We start from the raw sequence: 16,974 nt of genomic DNA, 5'->3' as shown, positions 1-16,974 counted from the left end.
GCGTAGCGAGGAGCAGCAGTAACGCCGCACAGAAGAGCTGGGTCCAGGGCTCCCTGGACAGTTTACAAAAAGAAAAGGAGTACTTGTGGCACCTTAGAGACTAACAAATTTAATCTCTAAGGTGCCACAAGTACTCCTTTTCTTTTTGCGAATACAGACTAACACGGCTGCTACTCTGAAACCTGGACAGTTTACATCATCTGTCAGGACAGGCTGTATTGCAGGGGGCGACTGGAGTGAAGTGCCAGCAGCACAAACACAGCGGCCATGGTGTGACCCCAGCCACTCACACAGAGCTTCCTGTGAGAGCTGGAGGTCAGCGCTTTCCACCTGGGAACAGGATGGGATCCAGGCCCACAGGCAAATCCTCCCCCATGGTCCCATCCTGGCTACTCACAGTAGTCATGTGCTGGGCTGGGGGGCATCCGGGATCTCCCTGCCCTCAGGCCACCAGCCTCTGGCTCTGGGTGAGATCTGTCCCAGAGAAGGGAGAACCCAGCCCACAGCCTTCTGAGCAGATGGCTGTGGGTGGCTCCCCCACCAGCATCACCCCAGAAGAGCTCTGATGGGATGGCAAGGATGCACCCAGAGCCTTCTGCTGGAGTGGATGCCCACAGGGTGGCAGATTTCAGGGTTAACACCCTACTGAGATGCCTGTTTACCCAGTTTGGGTAAACTGGCGTCACATTAGCTGTCCTCCAGTCATCTGGTACAGAAGCTGATTTAAATATAGGTTATAGACTACAGTTAGTAGTCCTGCAATTTCACATTTGAGTTCCTGGTCCTGGTGACTTATTACTGTTCAGTTTCTCAATTTGTTCCAAAACCTCCTCTAATGACGCCTCAGTCTGGGACAGTTCTTCAGATTTGTCACCTAAAAAGGATGACGGCTAAATTCAGTGCCTTGCATAATGACAGGTTTCAGAGCAGCAGCCGTGTTAGTCTGTATTCGCAAAAAGAAAAGGAGTACTTGTGGCACCTTAGAGACTAACAAATTTATTTGAGCATAAGCTTTCATGAGCTACAGCTCACTTCATCCGATGAAGAAATACTTCCTTTTGTTTGTGTCAAACCTGCTGCCTATTCATTTAATTGTGTGACCGATAGTTCTTGTATTACGTGAAGGAGTAAATAACACTTCCCTCTTCACTTTCTCGACCCCACTCATGATTTTATAGACCTCTTATATTCCCCCCCCCTTAGTCGTCTCCCCTCATATGGAAGGTGTTCCATATCTCTAATCATTTTAGTTGCCTGTCTCTGTACCATTTCCAATTCTAACAGATCCTTTTTGAGATGGGGCAACCAGATCTGTACACAATTTTTAAGGTGTGGGTGTATCATGGATTTATACAGTGGCATTATGATATTTTATGCCTTTTTCTCTATCCCTTTCCTAATGTTTTTTAAAGGATGCTCTTTTTTTGCCTCTAACCACCTCTTTTACTCTGGTGTTTAGCCATGGTGGCATTTTTTGAGGGTTTTTTTTTAGTTGGGGGGATATACATTTAGTTTGAGCCTCTATTATGGTATTTTTAAATAGTCTCCATGCAGTTCACAGGCTTTTCACCTTCCGACTGTTCCTTTCAATCTCCATTTAATTAGCTTCTAGTTCCCCTTTCTGAAGTTAAATGCTACTGTGGTGAGTTTCCTCTGGCATTCCCCCCCCCCACAAGAATGTTAAATTTAATTACATTATGGTCACTATTACTGAGCAGTTCAGCTACATTCACCACTTGGACCGGACCCTGTGCTCTGCTTAGGCCTAAATCAAGAATTGCCTCTTCCCTTGTGGGTGCCAGGATTAGCTGCTCCAACAAGCCGTCATTGATGGTGTCTAAAAATTGCATCTCTGAATCCCATCCAGAGGGGACATGTTCCCAGACAATATGGGGATAGTTGAAAACCCACATTATTATTGGGTTTTCTGCTTTTGTAGCCTCTCTAATCTCTGAATTTCACAGTCACCATCCTGGTCAGTAGTACATTCCTGCTGCTAGATTCTTATTCTTCAAATGTGGAATTTCTATTCTTAGAGATGCTATGATACAGTTGGATTCGTTTAAGATTTTTACTGTACTTTATGCTATCCTTGACATATAGCGCCACTCCCCCGCCAGCATGACCTACTCTGCTGTTCTTTCAGTGCTGATGGTCCAGGGTCAAACCCTGCTATCAGCTCATTGGGGTTTGATTATTTGATCACACCCAGATCCCACTGAAATCCCTCTTGGAATGTCGTCTGGGCCATCTCTATTGTACTCCAGTTCTCATGGCAGCCCCAGGCACTCAGCATTTGTGACCATCAGGCATCTTTAACGCAGATTGCCCCCTAAAGCAAGACAGACCTGAAAGCTTTGGCCAGTCTCCCAGCAAGACAACACTTGCTTCCACCCATCACTAATACACAGAGTACATAGCACGGACTGGTGAGTTGGCCTGAACTCAGTATCTCAGACACCAGGGACCCAAAGCCCAGGGAATTCACAGAGGATTTACAGGTTGTTGAATTTAGTGCCATTGGCCCATTTCCAGAGCTGCCTAGGGTCCCTCCGGAGGCCAATCCAGTGGTCAAATTTGCCTTTATAGCGCATCACGAAAGCCTCAAAACAGCAGAGGGAGAGGTGGTGTCAGAGCACAGGCTCTGTGCACCAGAGAATCACAGGTATATAGTGAAGGGCTCTGTTTTCAGGGAATGGCTGGGGATTTTCACCTCCCTCTTGCCCAGCTCTGGGTAATTCAGTATTAATTTTCCCATCCCAAACCCAGCTCCCTCTCACACCAATCTGCCCTGGGCTGGAGCAGCTCTTGGGTGCTGCTGGGTCTAAGCTGCCCCCGCACCTCTCTATAGAAGGCCACATTCTGTGTCAAAGCCTCGCCTTACAGAACAGTTGAGCTCCCCTCACCATCACAGGGGAAGGGGAAGGAAAGAGCCCAGCTGATCTCAATAAGGGATCCTGGGAAGGGCCAGGGATGAGAGAAGAGCCATCAAATCCTCAGCCAGAAGGGGCCAGGGCTAAGAAGAGCCCCCCCCATCCTCATCTGGCTACCTAAGAACACTGGCTCTTCAAGTCAATCTGGGATCTCAGTACCCCTTTGGCCCCATGCCACCCAGAAGACACTCAAGCCAGCCTAGCCCTAGAGAGGGGCGGTCTCCTTTTGAGAGGGCTGACAGTGAGCTGCAGTCAGACATTGACACTAGAGGTGCCCCAGGCCAGCCAGCCAGGCCTGGCATTCAGCAACTGGAATTCATTTACTCAGAGCTGCTCCTCGAGCCCAGGTTCTACTGCAGCAGCTGCTGAGCCAAAACCATTACACTGCAATTAGAGCATCTCTCACCATTTCCTGCTTACTGTTGATCTCAGCCAGAGAGGCGCTGAGTGCAGAGCAGTTGGTCAGGCTGTAGGTCCAGTTCCTTTTGGCCTCAGAGAAATAGCAGCATTTCCCTCGGTATCCGATCCAGCCGTCTGGGCATGTGGGGCCAGCAGGGGGGCCCAGATCAGCTGACGGAAGCTTAGGTCTCCACACTGAGAATGAGACAGTAACACGTGGTGTGAGTGAGACCTGCCAACGAGGAGAACATGGGGAGATCAGCCCCTGCGCCCCAGGCTTCTGAGACATCTCGAACCAGGGTGGGTAATGAAAGGCCGTGAGGGAGCCAGGACGATGCTGGGAATCCAGCCCCAGAGGGGGGGTCATCTGACTCTGGTCTCACTCCCTTGGGTTCACATTCAACAGGGATGCAGCTGACAAACAGCTCATGCCATGAAGCCCAGGACAGAGCTGGGCCCAAGTTCAGTGTTACAACACGGGGTGGGCAGAAAGCTGCAGAGGGAGGGGACAGTTACCAGGGGGCCAGCAGGGGGGCAATAATTAATGGGTAGGAGATTAACTTCAACATGATTTGCCAGGTCTAGTACCCCAAGGAGTTCTGCTAGCCTGGACTGCTGCCCCCTCCCCCTGCTCTGCGCTTTGCTTCCCTGGAGAGGCTTATTGAGATGAAGATGGGAACAAACTCCCTTCCCTTCAGGAGACTGAACACCCGCTGCCCGGCCTGTCCAGCACAGCCAGACAGGTTCACGTTCACCATAAACAGCTGCCATCTGTGCTAGGACATGCTGTCTGTGCAGGTGGGGAAGTCAATAGCGCTACGAGACCCTGCACTGCCACGGTCACTAATGGTTGGGTTTCACATTGCGTTAATGGAGGTGTCTGTGCTGCATTCTACAGCTCATTTCAGTGACACACCAGCACCTGCCCAGCACTGGGCATGACCCGGGGATGCAGGAAGGCCAGGCTGGCACCTCAGGGAAACACGCTGCAGAGGGTCCAGCTCATTGCTGCCGTCCACCGTCAATCACCCCCGCACTCTGCACGGGTACCAGTGACCGTGCCTGGGGCCCGGCAACAGTGACTTGGACCCAAAGTGCTCAGAGATGGGTTGGGGGGGCTAATTTCCATCCTGACACAGAGAGTGCCCAGGTGCAGGGGTCTGGGAAGGAGCAGAAAGAGGGTTGGGGTCTGCGAGAGAGCAGGAGGAACATCCCCCAGGAATCCTCTGTCCCAGGGGCAGAAGCCAGACAGACCAGGAGGAGAGACTGTGACTGTGGTGGCTCCATGGGGAATGGGATGTGCAGAGAGGGGGAAGGGAGGCCTGAGAACTTACCTGCCAGGACCGTAACAGCGATGAGACATAATGACACAACTGCAAGGGCGACTGTGAGCACAATTCTACACTTCTTGTAGTAGTTACATTTCTTGCAGGTACAATGAGGGTCTGAAACAGAAAGACCCGTCAGGCAGGGCTGTGAGGACACGTCTCCCTGACAGCACCACGGCTGGAGCTGCCTTAGAATAGTGGTTCTCAACCACAGGTTCGTGTACCCCTGGGGTTAAGCAGAGGTCTTCCACGGGGCACATCAACTCATCTAGAGATTTGCCTAGTGTTACAACATAACATAAAAAGCACTAAGTAAGTACAAGCTAAAATTTCCCTTAACCCACCCAGCAATATTGTTAATCTATCCAACTATACTCTTAGCCCAGCAGAAGAATCTGTCCTATCTAAGGGCCTCTCCTTTTGCCCCTCCACCCCCACGAACATGATACAGTTCTGTGGTGACCTAGAATCCTATTTTCGACATCTCCGACTCAAGGAATATTTCCAACACACCTCTGAACAACATACTAACCCACAGAGACCTTCCTACCAACACTGCAAAAAGAAGGATTCTGGGTGGATTCCTGCTGAAGGTCGAAACAACAGACTGGATTTCTACATAGAGTGCTTCCGCCAACGTGCACGGGCTGAAATTGTGGAAAAACAGGATCAGCTGCCCCATAACCTCAGCCGTGTAGAACACAATGCTATCCACAGCCTCAGAAACAACTCTGACATCATAATCAAAATGGCTGACAAAGGAGGTGCTGTCGTCATCGTGAATAGGTTGGAATATGAACAAGAGGCTACTAGGCAGCTCTCCAACACCACTTTCTACAAGTCATTACCCTCTGATCCCACTGAGGGTTACCAAAAGAAACTACACCATTTACTCAAGAAACTCCCTGAAAAAGCACAAGAACAAATCTGCACAGACACATCCCTGGAATCCCGACCTGGGGTATTCTATCTGCTACCCAAGATCCATAAACCTGGAAATCCTGGATGCCCCATCATCTCAGGCATTGGCACCCTGACAGCAGTACTTCTTTTCTTTTTGCGAATACAGACTAAAACGGCTGCTACTCTGAAACCTGGCTATGTAGACTCCCTCCTCAGGCCCTACGCTACCAGCACTCCCAGCTATCTTCGAGACACCACTGACTTCCTGAGGAAACTACAATCCATTGGTGATCTTCCTAAAAACACCATCCTGGCCACTATGGATGTAGAAGCCTCTACACCAACATTCCACACAAAGGTGGGCTACAAGCCGTCAGGAACCGTATCCCCGATAATGTCATGGCTAACCTGGTGGCTGAACTTTGTGACTTTGTCCTCACCCATAACTATTTCACACTTGGGGACAATGTATACCCTCAAATCAGTGGCACTGCGATGGGTACCCGCATGGCCCTACAGTATGCCAACATTTTTATGGCTGACTTAGAACAACGCTTCCTCAGCTCTCGTCCCCTAATGCCCCTACTCTATTTGCGCTACATTGATGACATCTTCATCATCTGGACCCATGGAAAAGAAGCCCTTGAGGAATTTCACCATGATTTCAACAATTTCCATCCGACCATCAACCTCAGCCTGGACTAGTCCACACAAGAGATCCACTTCCTGGACACTACGGTGCTAATAAGCAATGGTCACATAAACACCACCCTATATCGGAAACCTACTGACCGCTATTCCTACCTGCATGCCTCTAGCTTTCATCCAGATCACACCACACAATCCATTGTCTACAGCCAAGCTCTACGATATAACCGCATTTGCTCCAACCCCTCAGACAGAGACAAACACCTACCAGATCTCAATCATGCATTCTTACAACTACAGTATCCACCAGCTGAAGTGAAGAAACAGATTAACAGAGCCAGAAGACAGGTTTCAGAGTAGCAGCCGTGTTAGTCTGTATTCGCAAAAAGAAAAGGAGTACTTGTGGCACCTTAGAGACTAACAAATTTATTTGAGCATAAGCTTGTGTGAGCTACAGCTCACTTCATCAGATGCATTTGGTGGAAAAGCCAGAAGAGTACCCAGAAGTCACCTACTACAGGACAGGCCCAACAAAGAAAATAACAGAACACCACTAGCCATCACCTTTAGCCCCCAACTAAACCTCTCCAATGCATCATCAAGGATCTACAACCTATCCTGAAGCACGACCCATCACTCTCACAGATCTTGGGAGAGAGGCCAGTCCTTGCTTACAGACAGCCCCCCAACCTGAAGCAAATACTCACCAGCAACCACACACCACACAACAGAACCACTAACCCAGGAACCTATCCTTGCAACAAAGTCCATTGCCAACTCTGTCCACATATCTATTCAGGGGACACCATCATAGGGCCTAATCACATCAGCCACACTATCAGAGGCTTGTTAACCTGCGCATCTACCAATGTGATATATGCCATCATGTGCCAGCAATGCCCCTCTGCCATGTACATTGGTCAAACTGGACAGTCTCTACGTAAAAGAATAAATGGACACATATCAGACGTCAAGAATTATAACATTCAAAAACCAGTCGGAGAACACTTCAGTATCTCCGGTCACTCGATTAGAGACTTGAGGGTGGCTATCCTTCAACAAAAAAAATTCAAAAACAGACTCCAGCGAGAGACTGCTGAATTGGAATTAATTTGCAAACTGGATACCATTAACTTAGGCTTGAATAGAGACTGGGAGTGGATGGGTCATTACACAAAGTAAAACTATTTCCCCATGGTATTTCTCCCCCCCCCCACCCCACCCCCCACTGTTCCTCAGACGTTCTTGTTAACTGCTGGAAATGGCCCACCTTGATTATCACCACAAAAGGTTTTCCTCCTCCCCCCCCGCCCCCGCTTTCCTGCTGGTAATAGCTCATCTTAAGTGATCACTCTCCTTACAGTGTGTATGATAAAACCCATTGTTTCATGTTCTCTGTATGTGTATATAAATCTCCCCACTGTATTTTCCATTGAATGCATCCGATGAAGTGGGCTGTAGCTCACGAATGCTTCTGCTGAAATAAATTTGCTAGTCTCTAAGGTGCCACAAGTCCTCCTTTTCTTTTTGCGAATACAGACTAACACGGCTGCTACCCTGAAACGTGTCAGCAGGTCACAGAGCACCTCCAAGCAATAGTTACCTACAGTCTGGAGGGGTCTCAGGTCTGGTTTAACAGACTGTTAGCAAGGAGAGGGACAGGTCAGCATGGCAGTCTCTGGGGTTGATATTCCCAGCCCAGCTGAAGGGAAACAGCAATTAGGGGATCTAGTGTATTATATTCGCTGGCGTCAACGGGCCCACGGTGAAGGCGTTAACACAGGGGTGGCCAACCTGTGGCTCCAGGGCCACATGCGGCGCGTCAGAGGTTACTATGGGGCTCCTTGTCTAGCCACCGACTCCGGGCCAGGAGCGATGGGGGGGGGCAACTTTCCAGTGTGCCCCCGGGGAGGGTGCTCACGGCTCAACCCCTGGCTCTACTGCCCTTGATTCCCATAACCGGGCTACCAACCCTTTGTGCCTCCTGCCCCCCATAACAGACAGGCTGGGGAATCCCCACAAGCCGTCCCATCGCGGGGGGGGGGGGCAGGGTGCGCGGCCCCAAGCAAAGGAGATCAGTCCCCCCCCCCACTCGCCCCAGCCCCTTTCCGGAGCTCGGCGCCAGGGCGGAGCCCCCCCGGCGGGCAGGGGCACGAGGAGGGCAGAACAAAATGCAAGCGCGGGAGCGGCTGAGGGCGGCCGGGAGAGCCGGGTCACCGCCCGTTGGCGACGCTCTTCCCCCCGGGTCTCCGCGAGCGACCTGAGCGGACCCAAATCACCACCCGCCGGCCGGGCTCCGGGGGGGGCGGGGCTCCGGGGAACGCGCCGGGCTCCAGGGGGCGGGGCTCCCGGGGGGCGGGGCTCCGGGGAACGCACCGGGCTCCGGGGGGGCGGGGCTCCGGGGAACGCGCCGGGCTCCAGGGGGCGGGGCTCCCGGGGGGCGGGGCTCCGGGGAACGCACCGGGCTCCGGGGGGGGCGGGGCTCCGGGGAACGCGCCGGGCTCCAGGGGGCGGGGCTCCCGGGGGGCGGGGCTCCGGGGAACGCGCCGGGCTCCGGGGGGGCGGGGCTCCCGGGGGGCGGGGCTCCGGGGAACGCGCCGGGCTCCAGGGGGGCGGGGCTCCGGGGAACGCGCCGGGCTCCGGGGGGCGGGGCTCCTGTCGGCCGAACGTGGCGACTCGCCCTCCGCACAGCGGCGCCCTCGAGGCGGCCCCGCCGCGCGCGGCCCGTCACCCAATCCCAGGCCGCGACGGCCTGTGGGGGGTTTTTTTTGGAACGTTCTGGGCCGAGGCGTCGCTCTGGCTCCCGACGTGGCCGACGCTTTGTCACCATAACTGGCGGCTGCGCTGCGGAACCGCCGCCCGAGCAGCGGGACGGTGAGTGTCTGTTACCCCCCCCCCCCCACCCGGGGCAAGGGGTACGCGGGTGTGAGGGGGGAGACCCAGCCCCAGAGAAACCCCGGGGGGATAGTGGGGGGCCGGGGGGAGACCCTGGGGGAATAGTAGGGGCCTGGGGGGACACCCTGCCCCAGAGAGCCCTGGGGGGTGGGGGATAGTGGGGGAGACCCAGGTCCAGAGAGTCCTGGGGGGAAGACCCCACCCCAGAGAGCCCTGGGGGATAGTGGGGGGCTGGGGGGAAGACCCCACCCTAGAGAGCCCTGGGGGGATAGTGGGGGGCGGGGGGGAGACCCTGGGGGGATAGTGGGGGGCTGGGGGGAGACCCTGCCCCAGAGAGCCCTGGGGGGATAGTGAGGGGCTGGGGGGAGACCCTGCCCCAGAGAGCCCTGGGGGGATAGTGAGGGGCTGGGGGGAGACCCTGCCCCAGAGAGCCCTGGGGGGATAGTGAGGGGCTGGGGGAGACCCTGCCCCAGAGAGCCCTGGGGGGATAGTGAGGGGCTGGGGGGAGACCCTGCCCCAGAGAGCCCTGGGGGGATAGTGAGGGGCTGGGGGGAGACCCTGCCCCAGAGAGCCCTGGGGGGATAGTGAGGGGCTGGGGGGAGACCCTGCCCCAGAGAGCCCTGGGGGGAAGACCCCACCCCAGAGAGCCCTGGGGGATAGTGGGGGGCTGGGGGGAGACCCTGCCCTAGAGAGCCCCAGGGGGTGGGGGATAGTGGGGGGCTGGGGGGAGACCCTGCCCTAGAGAGCCCCAGGGGGTGGGGGATAGTGGGGGGCTGGGGGGAGACCCTGGGGGAATAGTAGGGGCCTGGGGGGACACCCTGCCCCAGAGAGCCCTGGGGGGTGGGGGATAGTGGGGGAGACCCAGGTCCAGAGAGTCCTGGGGGGAAGACCCCACCCTAGAGAGCCCTGGGGGGATAGTGGGGGGTGGGGGGGAGACCCTGGGGGGATAGTGGGGGGCTGGGGGGAGACCCTGCCCCAGAGAGCCCTGGGGGGATAGTGAGGGGCTGGGGGGAGACCCTGCCCCAGAGAGCCCTGGGGGGATAGTGAGGGGCTGGGGGGAGACCCTGCCCCAGAGAGCCCTGGGGGATAGTGGGGGGCTGGGGGGAGACCCTGCCCTAGAGAGCCCCAGGGGGTGGGGGATAGTGGGGGGCTGGGGGGAGACCCTGCCCTAGAGAGCCCCAGGGGGTGGGGGATAGTGGGGGGCTGGGGGGAGACCCAGCCCCAGAGACCCGTCGGGGGATAGTGGAGGGAGGGGATGGGATGGGGGGAGGAGAGACTCACCTCCAGAGGCAGGGGATATTTGGGGGGGAGAGGGGAGAAGGGAGATCCAGGCCCATAGACCTGCAAGGGACAGGGAGATGTTGGGGTCAGGAGCAGAGAAGGGGGGGCTGGCAGTGACCCAGCCTGGGGTGCAGGGGAAATGGGAAGAGAAGAGATACATGGGCGGGGGGGGGGGGGGTTGACACGTTGGTGACAGGGAAACTGACTCACTCCAAGTACATGGGGGTGGGGTGGAGGCAGATCCTGCTGGTCCCAGGGTAATTTCTGGGGGTTCTGATTCCCCACTCGGCTGGGGACCGAGCTACCGATGGGCTTAGCTCTGGGCTGAGGAGATCTGGCGTGGGGCCGATGCAGGGGCCTCTGTGTGTGTCAGACTGGGGGTGCTGCCTGGGCATAGGTGTGGGAACTAGGGGTGCTGCAGCAGCCCTTGGCTTGAAGAGCTTTCTATTATATGCAGGGTTTACAGTTGGCTCTTGCAATGGCTCTCCGCACCCCCACGGTAGAAATTGTTCTAGCACCACTGGCCTGAGGTCAATTTTTAGAGCACTTTGCAGCCCTGCTCAGGGCCTGCCTGGCTCCCCTAGAGCAGGGTGAGTGCCCAGCTCTCCTGTGGCACAGTCTGGCGAAAGCTCTGTACAGATACTAACAGCACCGGGGAGCCTGGACGAATATTAGTTGGACAGAAGAGCCTGGGGCAGTTTTATCAGGGAGCAAAATTAATACAGAACACAGCACTGGAGCTGCAGTTAGGGGTGTGGGCTTGGGTCTCCTGTACAGTCTCCCTGCACCCCCTGGTGGCATAACAAGTTCCCTGCATAGAAGAATAGTTGTGGGAACTAGGGGTACTGCAGCACCCCCAGGCTTCACTGTGAAAAGTTTCAGGTGCTGTGAGAATGAAGCCAGCATTATTTCATGATTCTGGAGAATCCCGAGGTGTGCTGCACCTGTGTGGTGTGAGCGGGGATTGTGCTTTTTGAACACACATGGTTACAATTTCATTAGCATGCTTTTTGTACCCCCACTATAAAAAGTGATTGAGCACCACTGCACAGAAGTGCCTGCTGCACTTGATGGGGGGAAGAAATGAGGGAAGAAAAGCAAGGAGCACACTCACTCCACCCAGCAGAAACGGGGCTTGGGGAGAAGAAAACTGGGCTGTGTGAGAAGAGACAAGACAGGAAAGCTGCTGAGCATGTTTTAAGAACCTGTCTAGACTAGAAAGCTGATTCACCTCACCCCCTGTTTGTGCATCACTGAGCCTTATATAGAAATAGCCTTGTGTTTTAATGCTGGGCTGGGTGTCTGATCTTCCCCAGGGTCCCCCAAACCCTGATGTAAGAGGCACTCTTTGCTGTTAGGTTTCTGAACCTTTCAGGAGGAATGAGGTTGCATTTTCAATCCTCTGCATCCACTAGGGCTAGAAACTCAATTTAATTTTTTAAAATGAAAGCTGAAGTTCTCATATAGCCATTGGACATCAGCACCAAGAGCTGGGCTCTTGGAAACGTCAATTACCATGAGACCCATGATAAAATCACGGGGTGGCAATATGGAGGCTGAGACTTTCTGAGCAGTCATGGGGATTTAGATGCGTAATTATCTGAATTGAAGAAATGCCTAGATTAGCAGTTCTCAAATGAATTTTTGCTCTGTCTGCACATGCAGTCATAGCAAATTCAGTGGCCACAGTTTGAACAGTTAAAATATTACACTGACAGTTTACAGAGTAGCAGCCGTGTTAGTCTGTATTCGCAAAAAGAAAAGGAGTTCTTGTGGCACCTTAGAGACTAACAAATTTATTAGAGCATAAGCTTTCGTGAGCTACAGCTCACTTCATCGGATGCATCCGATGAAGTGAGCTGTAGCTCACGAAATCTTATGCTCTAATAAATTTGTTAGTCTCTAAGGTGCCACAAGTACTGACAGTTTAGTCACATGGTTATTTGGAAGTGTCATGCAGATACAATCATTCAATGACAGGTTTCAGAGTAGCAGCCGTGTTTGTCTGTATTTGCAAAAAGAAAATGAAAAGAAAAGAAAATGCATCCGATGAAGTGAGCTGTAGCTCACGAAAGCTTATGCTCTAATAAATTTGTTAGCCTCTAAGGTGCCACAAGTACTCCTTTTCTTTTTGTGAATCATTTTAATGTAAAGCATCTCTTATGATTTGCAAAGCCTTCTGTTAAATTTGGTTCCAACAAAACTAAAGTATTTTTCTTCCCACACACTAACTTACCCTCTTTATTGTGTAAGTCACTGCTGCACTTTGCAAAAGGTAGTGCTGACAAGCCAGAGTTACTTGTGTCACTTATTGAGTCTGGTGTAAACTGGTCACTTTCCATGCCTTTTTTTTTTTTTTTTTTTTTTAAGCAAAAAAGTTTTGTCCACCCATTGTGGTGGGGGCTGCCCTTGCTAGTGGGTTCCTCCCAACTGGAACCTTTGGGGAGACTGCTAGTGCCCGTACACCAGGGTGCTCTGTGCATTGTGCTGCCTTTCTGGCTGGCCCTTGCCCTGCAGCAGTAACAGCCTGTGTACTCTCCTTGTTGGACCCATACAGTCACTGCCGTGCCAGCCAGCCCTGGAGCTGCTTTTGCAGCTCAGCAGTGACCTATAGCCTCTTCCTGCCAGCAGCTTTCTGTTTCCTCTTCTCACACGGTATGATGAAGCAACAGCAGAGCACAATCCTCCACTGTGTAACAGCAATCGGCTTCTGCCTGGCTCCTCCCCCGAAAACTGATTAGTTTAGAGCTTAGACCAGTGGAGGTGAGCAGGGTAACAGGGAGATCTGGCTAATCAGGGCCCTGCTGCTAGTGCCCCTTATGAATCAAGATAAGGCAGATATGGAGAGAGGGTTCATTCCGTTCCACATCCAGAAGCACCAGCAACCTTGCTATGCTCAGTGAAACATCCCCAGGCTCGCTGGGGCAGAGACTGTGGGAAGGAGCTGTGGGATCCCAGAAGTTGTGGCTGCTTGTGAAGTCTCTGGTGGCAGCACTTGAGAATCACTGGCCTAAATGATCCAACTGAGATCAGGGCCCTCTTGTGCACTTATCTATCTTTAATTTTAGTGGAAGGTGTGTGTGTATGTGTGTGTGGGGGGGCATTAAAACCATGGATTTGGGATTTTTTTGGAGGAGAGGACTTCTGGAGCTGTACCTCTTTCTGTCTTATTAGTGGCCAAGATATCCCTACTCAATACCTTTTTGCACTACATTTAACTTTTTGGAGAGGGAATCACTCAAATTATATTTTCTGTGAGATGACATGGGGAAGATAAGCCTGAAGGAGCAGTATTTATATTTTCCTTTTCCCCTGGGGAAAGACAGGGGAGAGCAAATTAAAATTTGACTTCTGCTCAAGTAGTTGCTTGATTGTCAGTGTGGAAGAATTGCTGTTGCATTTCAGGTGATTTAAATGACATATGGGTCTCCACAGTGAGAGTGAGGACTTGGGCTCTGCTCTGGTTCCTGGGATGGGCGTGAGGTCTAGCGGTTGGAGCACATACTTTATGCCCAGCTCAGGTTTGGGGCGTTGTACAATGGTTAAAGCAGAGGATGAGTCAGGATCTCAAGTTCTCGTCCAATGTCTGTTACTGCATTCATTATGTGAAGATGGCAGGGGGTTGGTTACTGCTTCTACCTTAATTTCACCCTCTGGGAAATGGGTGAAAGCATGCTCATGTTATCCAGACATCTCAACATGGTTCTGTTTAAGTGAAAGTAGGGATAATCCATTAGTGTTGTAAAGCCATTGGAACACCTCAGATGACATTATATAAAAAGCTAATCTGGGCCTTGATTAACAAGGGAATGTAATGCTGACACCTAGTGGAGTTTTACAGCATTGCAGCAGAATGATGAGGGCCGAGGCAGTACAGACCAGATGTCACTCATTGCATTATATTGTTACCTTGCCATCAAGAAAAGCTAACTGGAGAGGAAATAAGCAGGAAGAGCAAGCCTCTGATGTAGTTAATGGGCTGTACTGGCCAGCTGTAGGCCCTGTGAATGGAGCTAGGGTTGCACATACCTTGCAGAGCTCCAGCTGTTCTTCAGGGAAGCCCAGTTGGCTCAGTATTGCCCATGAGCTAATCCTACAAGCTAATCCAGAGGAGTTAACAAGAAAAAAGTAAAAATGGGACCAAGGGCAACAGAATGGGGTAGCAGCAACAGGGACTAGAGTTGCATAATTTTTCAGTTTACAATATTTTATTTGGTTGCTTAAGTGTATAAAGGGAAAGATCTTAAATGACTGTCTAATAGTCCCCCCCCTCACTCCCCAATAAAATAAATTCATGCATGTAACATTCTTCAGTGAAGATACCCATAATCTTGAGGAAATGCCTAATTCTGTGGCAGGTTGCTGGGCCTCTCCCCTTCCCCTGCCTTCCAGAAGTAGGACTTCCACATGTTTTCAAATCTCACAGGAGCCTCCTACCCTATGAGGCTTCTCTTGATAGATCAAAGGCATTCAGCCAGTCATAGATTTTAATGCCACTAGGCAGTTATCATCTAGTCCAGCGGTTCTCAAACACATTCTGGTCTAAATAATAAGATGGGTGAACTAGAGTGCCTTGTGTTAAAGGAGGCTATTGATATATTAGGCATCACAGAAACCTGGTGGAGTGAGGACAATCAATGGGACACAATCATTCCGGGGAGCAAAATATATTGGAAGGACAGAACAGGTCGGGGGGGGGGAAAGAGTGGCACTATATGTGAAAGAAAATGTAGAATCAAGTGAAGTAAAAATCTTAAATGGATCCACATGTTCCATGGAATCTCTATGGATAGTAATTCCATGCTCTAATAAGAATATAACAGTAGGGATCTATTATTGACCACCTGACCAGGACAGTGATGGTGACAAAAGGCTAAGGGAGATCAGAGAGGCTATCAAAATAAAGAATTCCATTATAGTGGGGGATTTCAATTATCCCCATATTGTTTGGGTACATGTCATTTGCAGAGACAAAATTTCTCGATACTTTAAATGACTGCTTCTTGGAGCAGCTGGTACAGGAACCCACAAGGGGAGAGGCAACTCTCAATTTAGTCCTGAGGGGAGCATAGGATCTGGTCCAAGAGGTAACTAACAGGACTGCTTGGAAATACTGACCATAATATAATAACATTTAACATTCCTGTGGTGGGAAGAGCACCTCAACAGCCCAACACTGTGGCATTTAATTTCAGAAAGGGGAACTATGCAAAAATGAGGAGGTTAGTTAAACAGAAATTAAAAGATAGAGTGAAATCCCTGCAAGCTGCATGAAGACTTTTCAAAGACACCATAATAGAGGCTCAACTTAAATGTATACCCCAAATTAAAAAACACAGTAAAGGAACTAAAAGAGCCACTGTGGCTTAACAACGATGTAAAAGATGCAGTGAGAAATAAAAAGGCTTTGGCCCACGGTTCAACTGTTTATCCCTGATTTTTACATTCTTTTATTCTGATTTGGATTCTTTCCTCTTTTCATGAAGACTGATTATAGGATATACTGGCTCTTGATCCATCTCTTTTTAAAACAATCGGAATGAGTGACAGAGCCCACCAAGCTGGATCTGAAATCAAGCCAAACAGAACAGGAGTCAGGTTAAACCATTTAGAGAACAGGTTTATATACACACAGCCACCTCTGCCTTCATTTGGTTGGAAGGCTGCAAAATACCAGTATTCATGTGGGTTAACATGGCTCCATAACTAATCTTATTGTGCAATATTATGGGGACAGGGAGGAGTTCCTGCTGGATTTTCAGTTAATTAGTAATCAGCCTTGGCTCTGGCATCAGAGGATGAGCAGCACTTAAATTTAGCTGATGTCACTGCACTTCAGATAAGACCTTTGAATCCAAGGTAGTTGCTTGGGGAGTATTGACCTGGGAATGTTGTGTGGGAGTTTTATTGGGACTGTCTGCATTGGTGGTGGGATATCAGGGTGTGACTTCACTTGATGGATGATACCTGAGCATGTAATCTGAGCCTGGGCTGGGGCTAGGTGACACCTTCTACCTGGGGAAACTGGACAAAGGCTGGAGTAGCTGGGGTGTGTGGCTGGCCGAGACTGCTGGAGGGTTTTTTTTCAGTTTTGGACCTGGCTGGGGAAACGGAGGGAGACCCAGGACTGGAGTCTAGGCTCCCTGCCCCCAAGATGACTGATGGGGTCCTGTTGTCTGTGCCTACCGTACTCTGTTTTGGACTGTCATCTAATAAACCTTCTGTTTTACTGGCTGGCTGAAAGTCACAGTGAATCACAGGAAGTGGGGGATGCAGGGCCCTGACTCCCCCACACTCTGTGACAAGTTCCACAGGTTGCTTTTAAAAAAAAAATATATACTGTAAAATGAGCAGTTTTACATTAGAGCAGATCAGTATCCACCCGAGTAATTATTTGCTGATAGGTGGGCCATAAGGGACTTGCTGACAGGAACTGTGCAAAAATGAGCAGTGAGCGTGCCTGGAGGGATTTTAAAAAAAAATCCTTCATGTGTTTGCAAGATTGCCTGTGACTCCAAAATGACTTCAAATTTGAATCACTAACCCTGCCCTGCACCATCCTGAGGCACACCAAATTTTAAGATGAT

General features: G+C 51.4%; 1 protein-coding gene and 1 pseudogene across 2 annotated transcripts in view; one reads left to right on the top strand and one right to left on the bottom strand.

Moving 5' to 3' along the window:
- LOC119842869 (C-type lectin domain family 2 member E-like) overlaps positions 1-3,918 on the bottom strand; it is a 268,909-nt gene extending 264,991 nt beyond the window's left edge. The window contains exons 1-2 of one of the 2 annotated variants that reach the window (XM_038371045.2): positions 3,340-3,918; positions 2,500-2,603 (exon numbers count right to left, since the gene is read on the bottom strand). In XM_038371045.2, coding sequence (XP_038226973.2) covers positions 2,500-2,603; positions 3,340-3,699 — 464 coding nt within the window. In that variant the 5' untranslated portion in view covers positions 3,700-3,918. The remainder of the gene's footprint in view (positions 1-2,499; positions 2,604-3,339) is intronic. The other variant, XM_043497122.1, reaches the window with a different exon arrangement.
- The window catches only part of LOC119842653, a 1,040,433-nt pseudogene that overhangs the window by 248,209 nt on the left and 775,250 nt on the right, over positions 1-16,974 (top strand).

This window comes from Dermochelys coriacea, chromosome 14, assembly GCF_009764565.3.
Source record: "Dermochelys coriacea isolate rDerCor1 chromosome 14, rDerCor1.pri.v4, whole genome shotgun sequence".
NCBI lineage: Eukaryota > Metazoa > Chordata > Testudines > Dermochelyidae > Dermochelys > Dermochelys coriacea.
The sequence above is the reverse complement of the archived record's forward strand: the minus strand, read 5'-3'. Positions and strand labels throughout refer to the sequence as shown.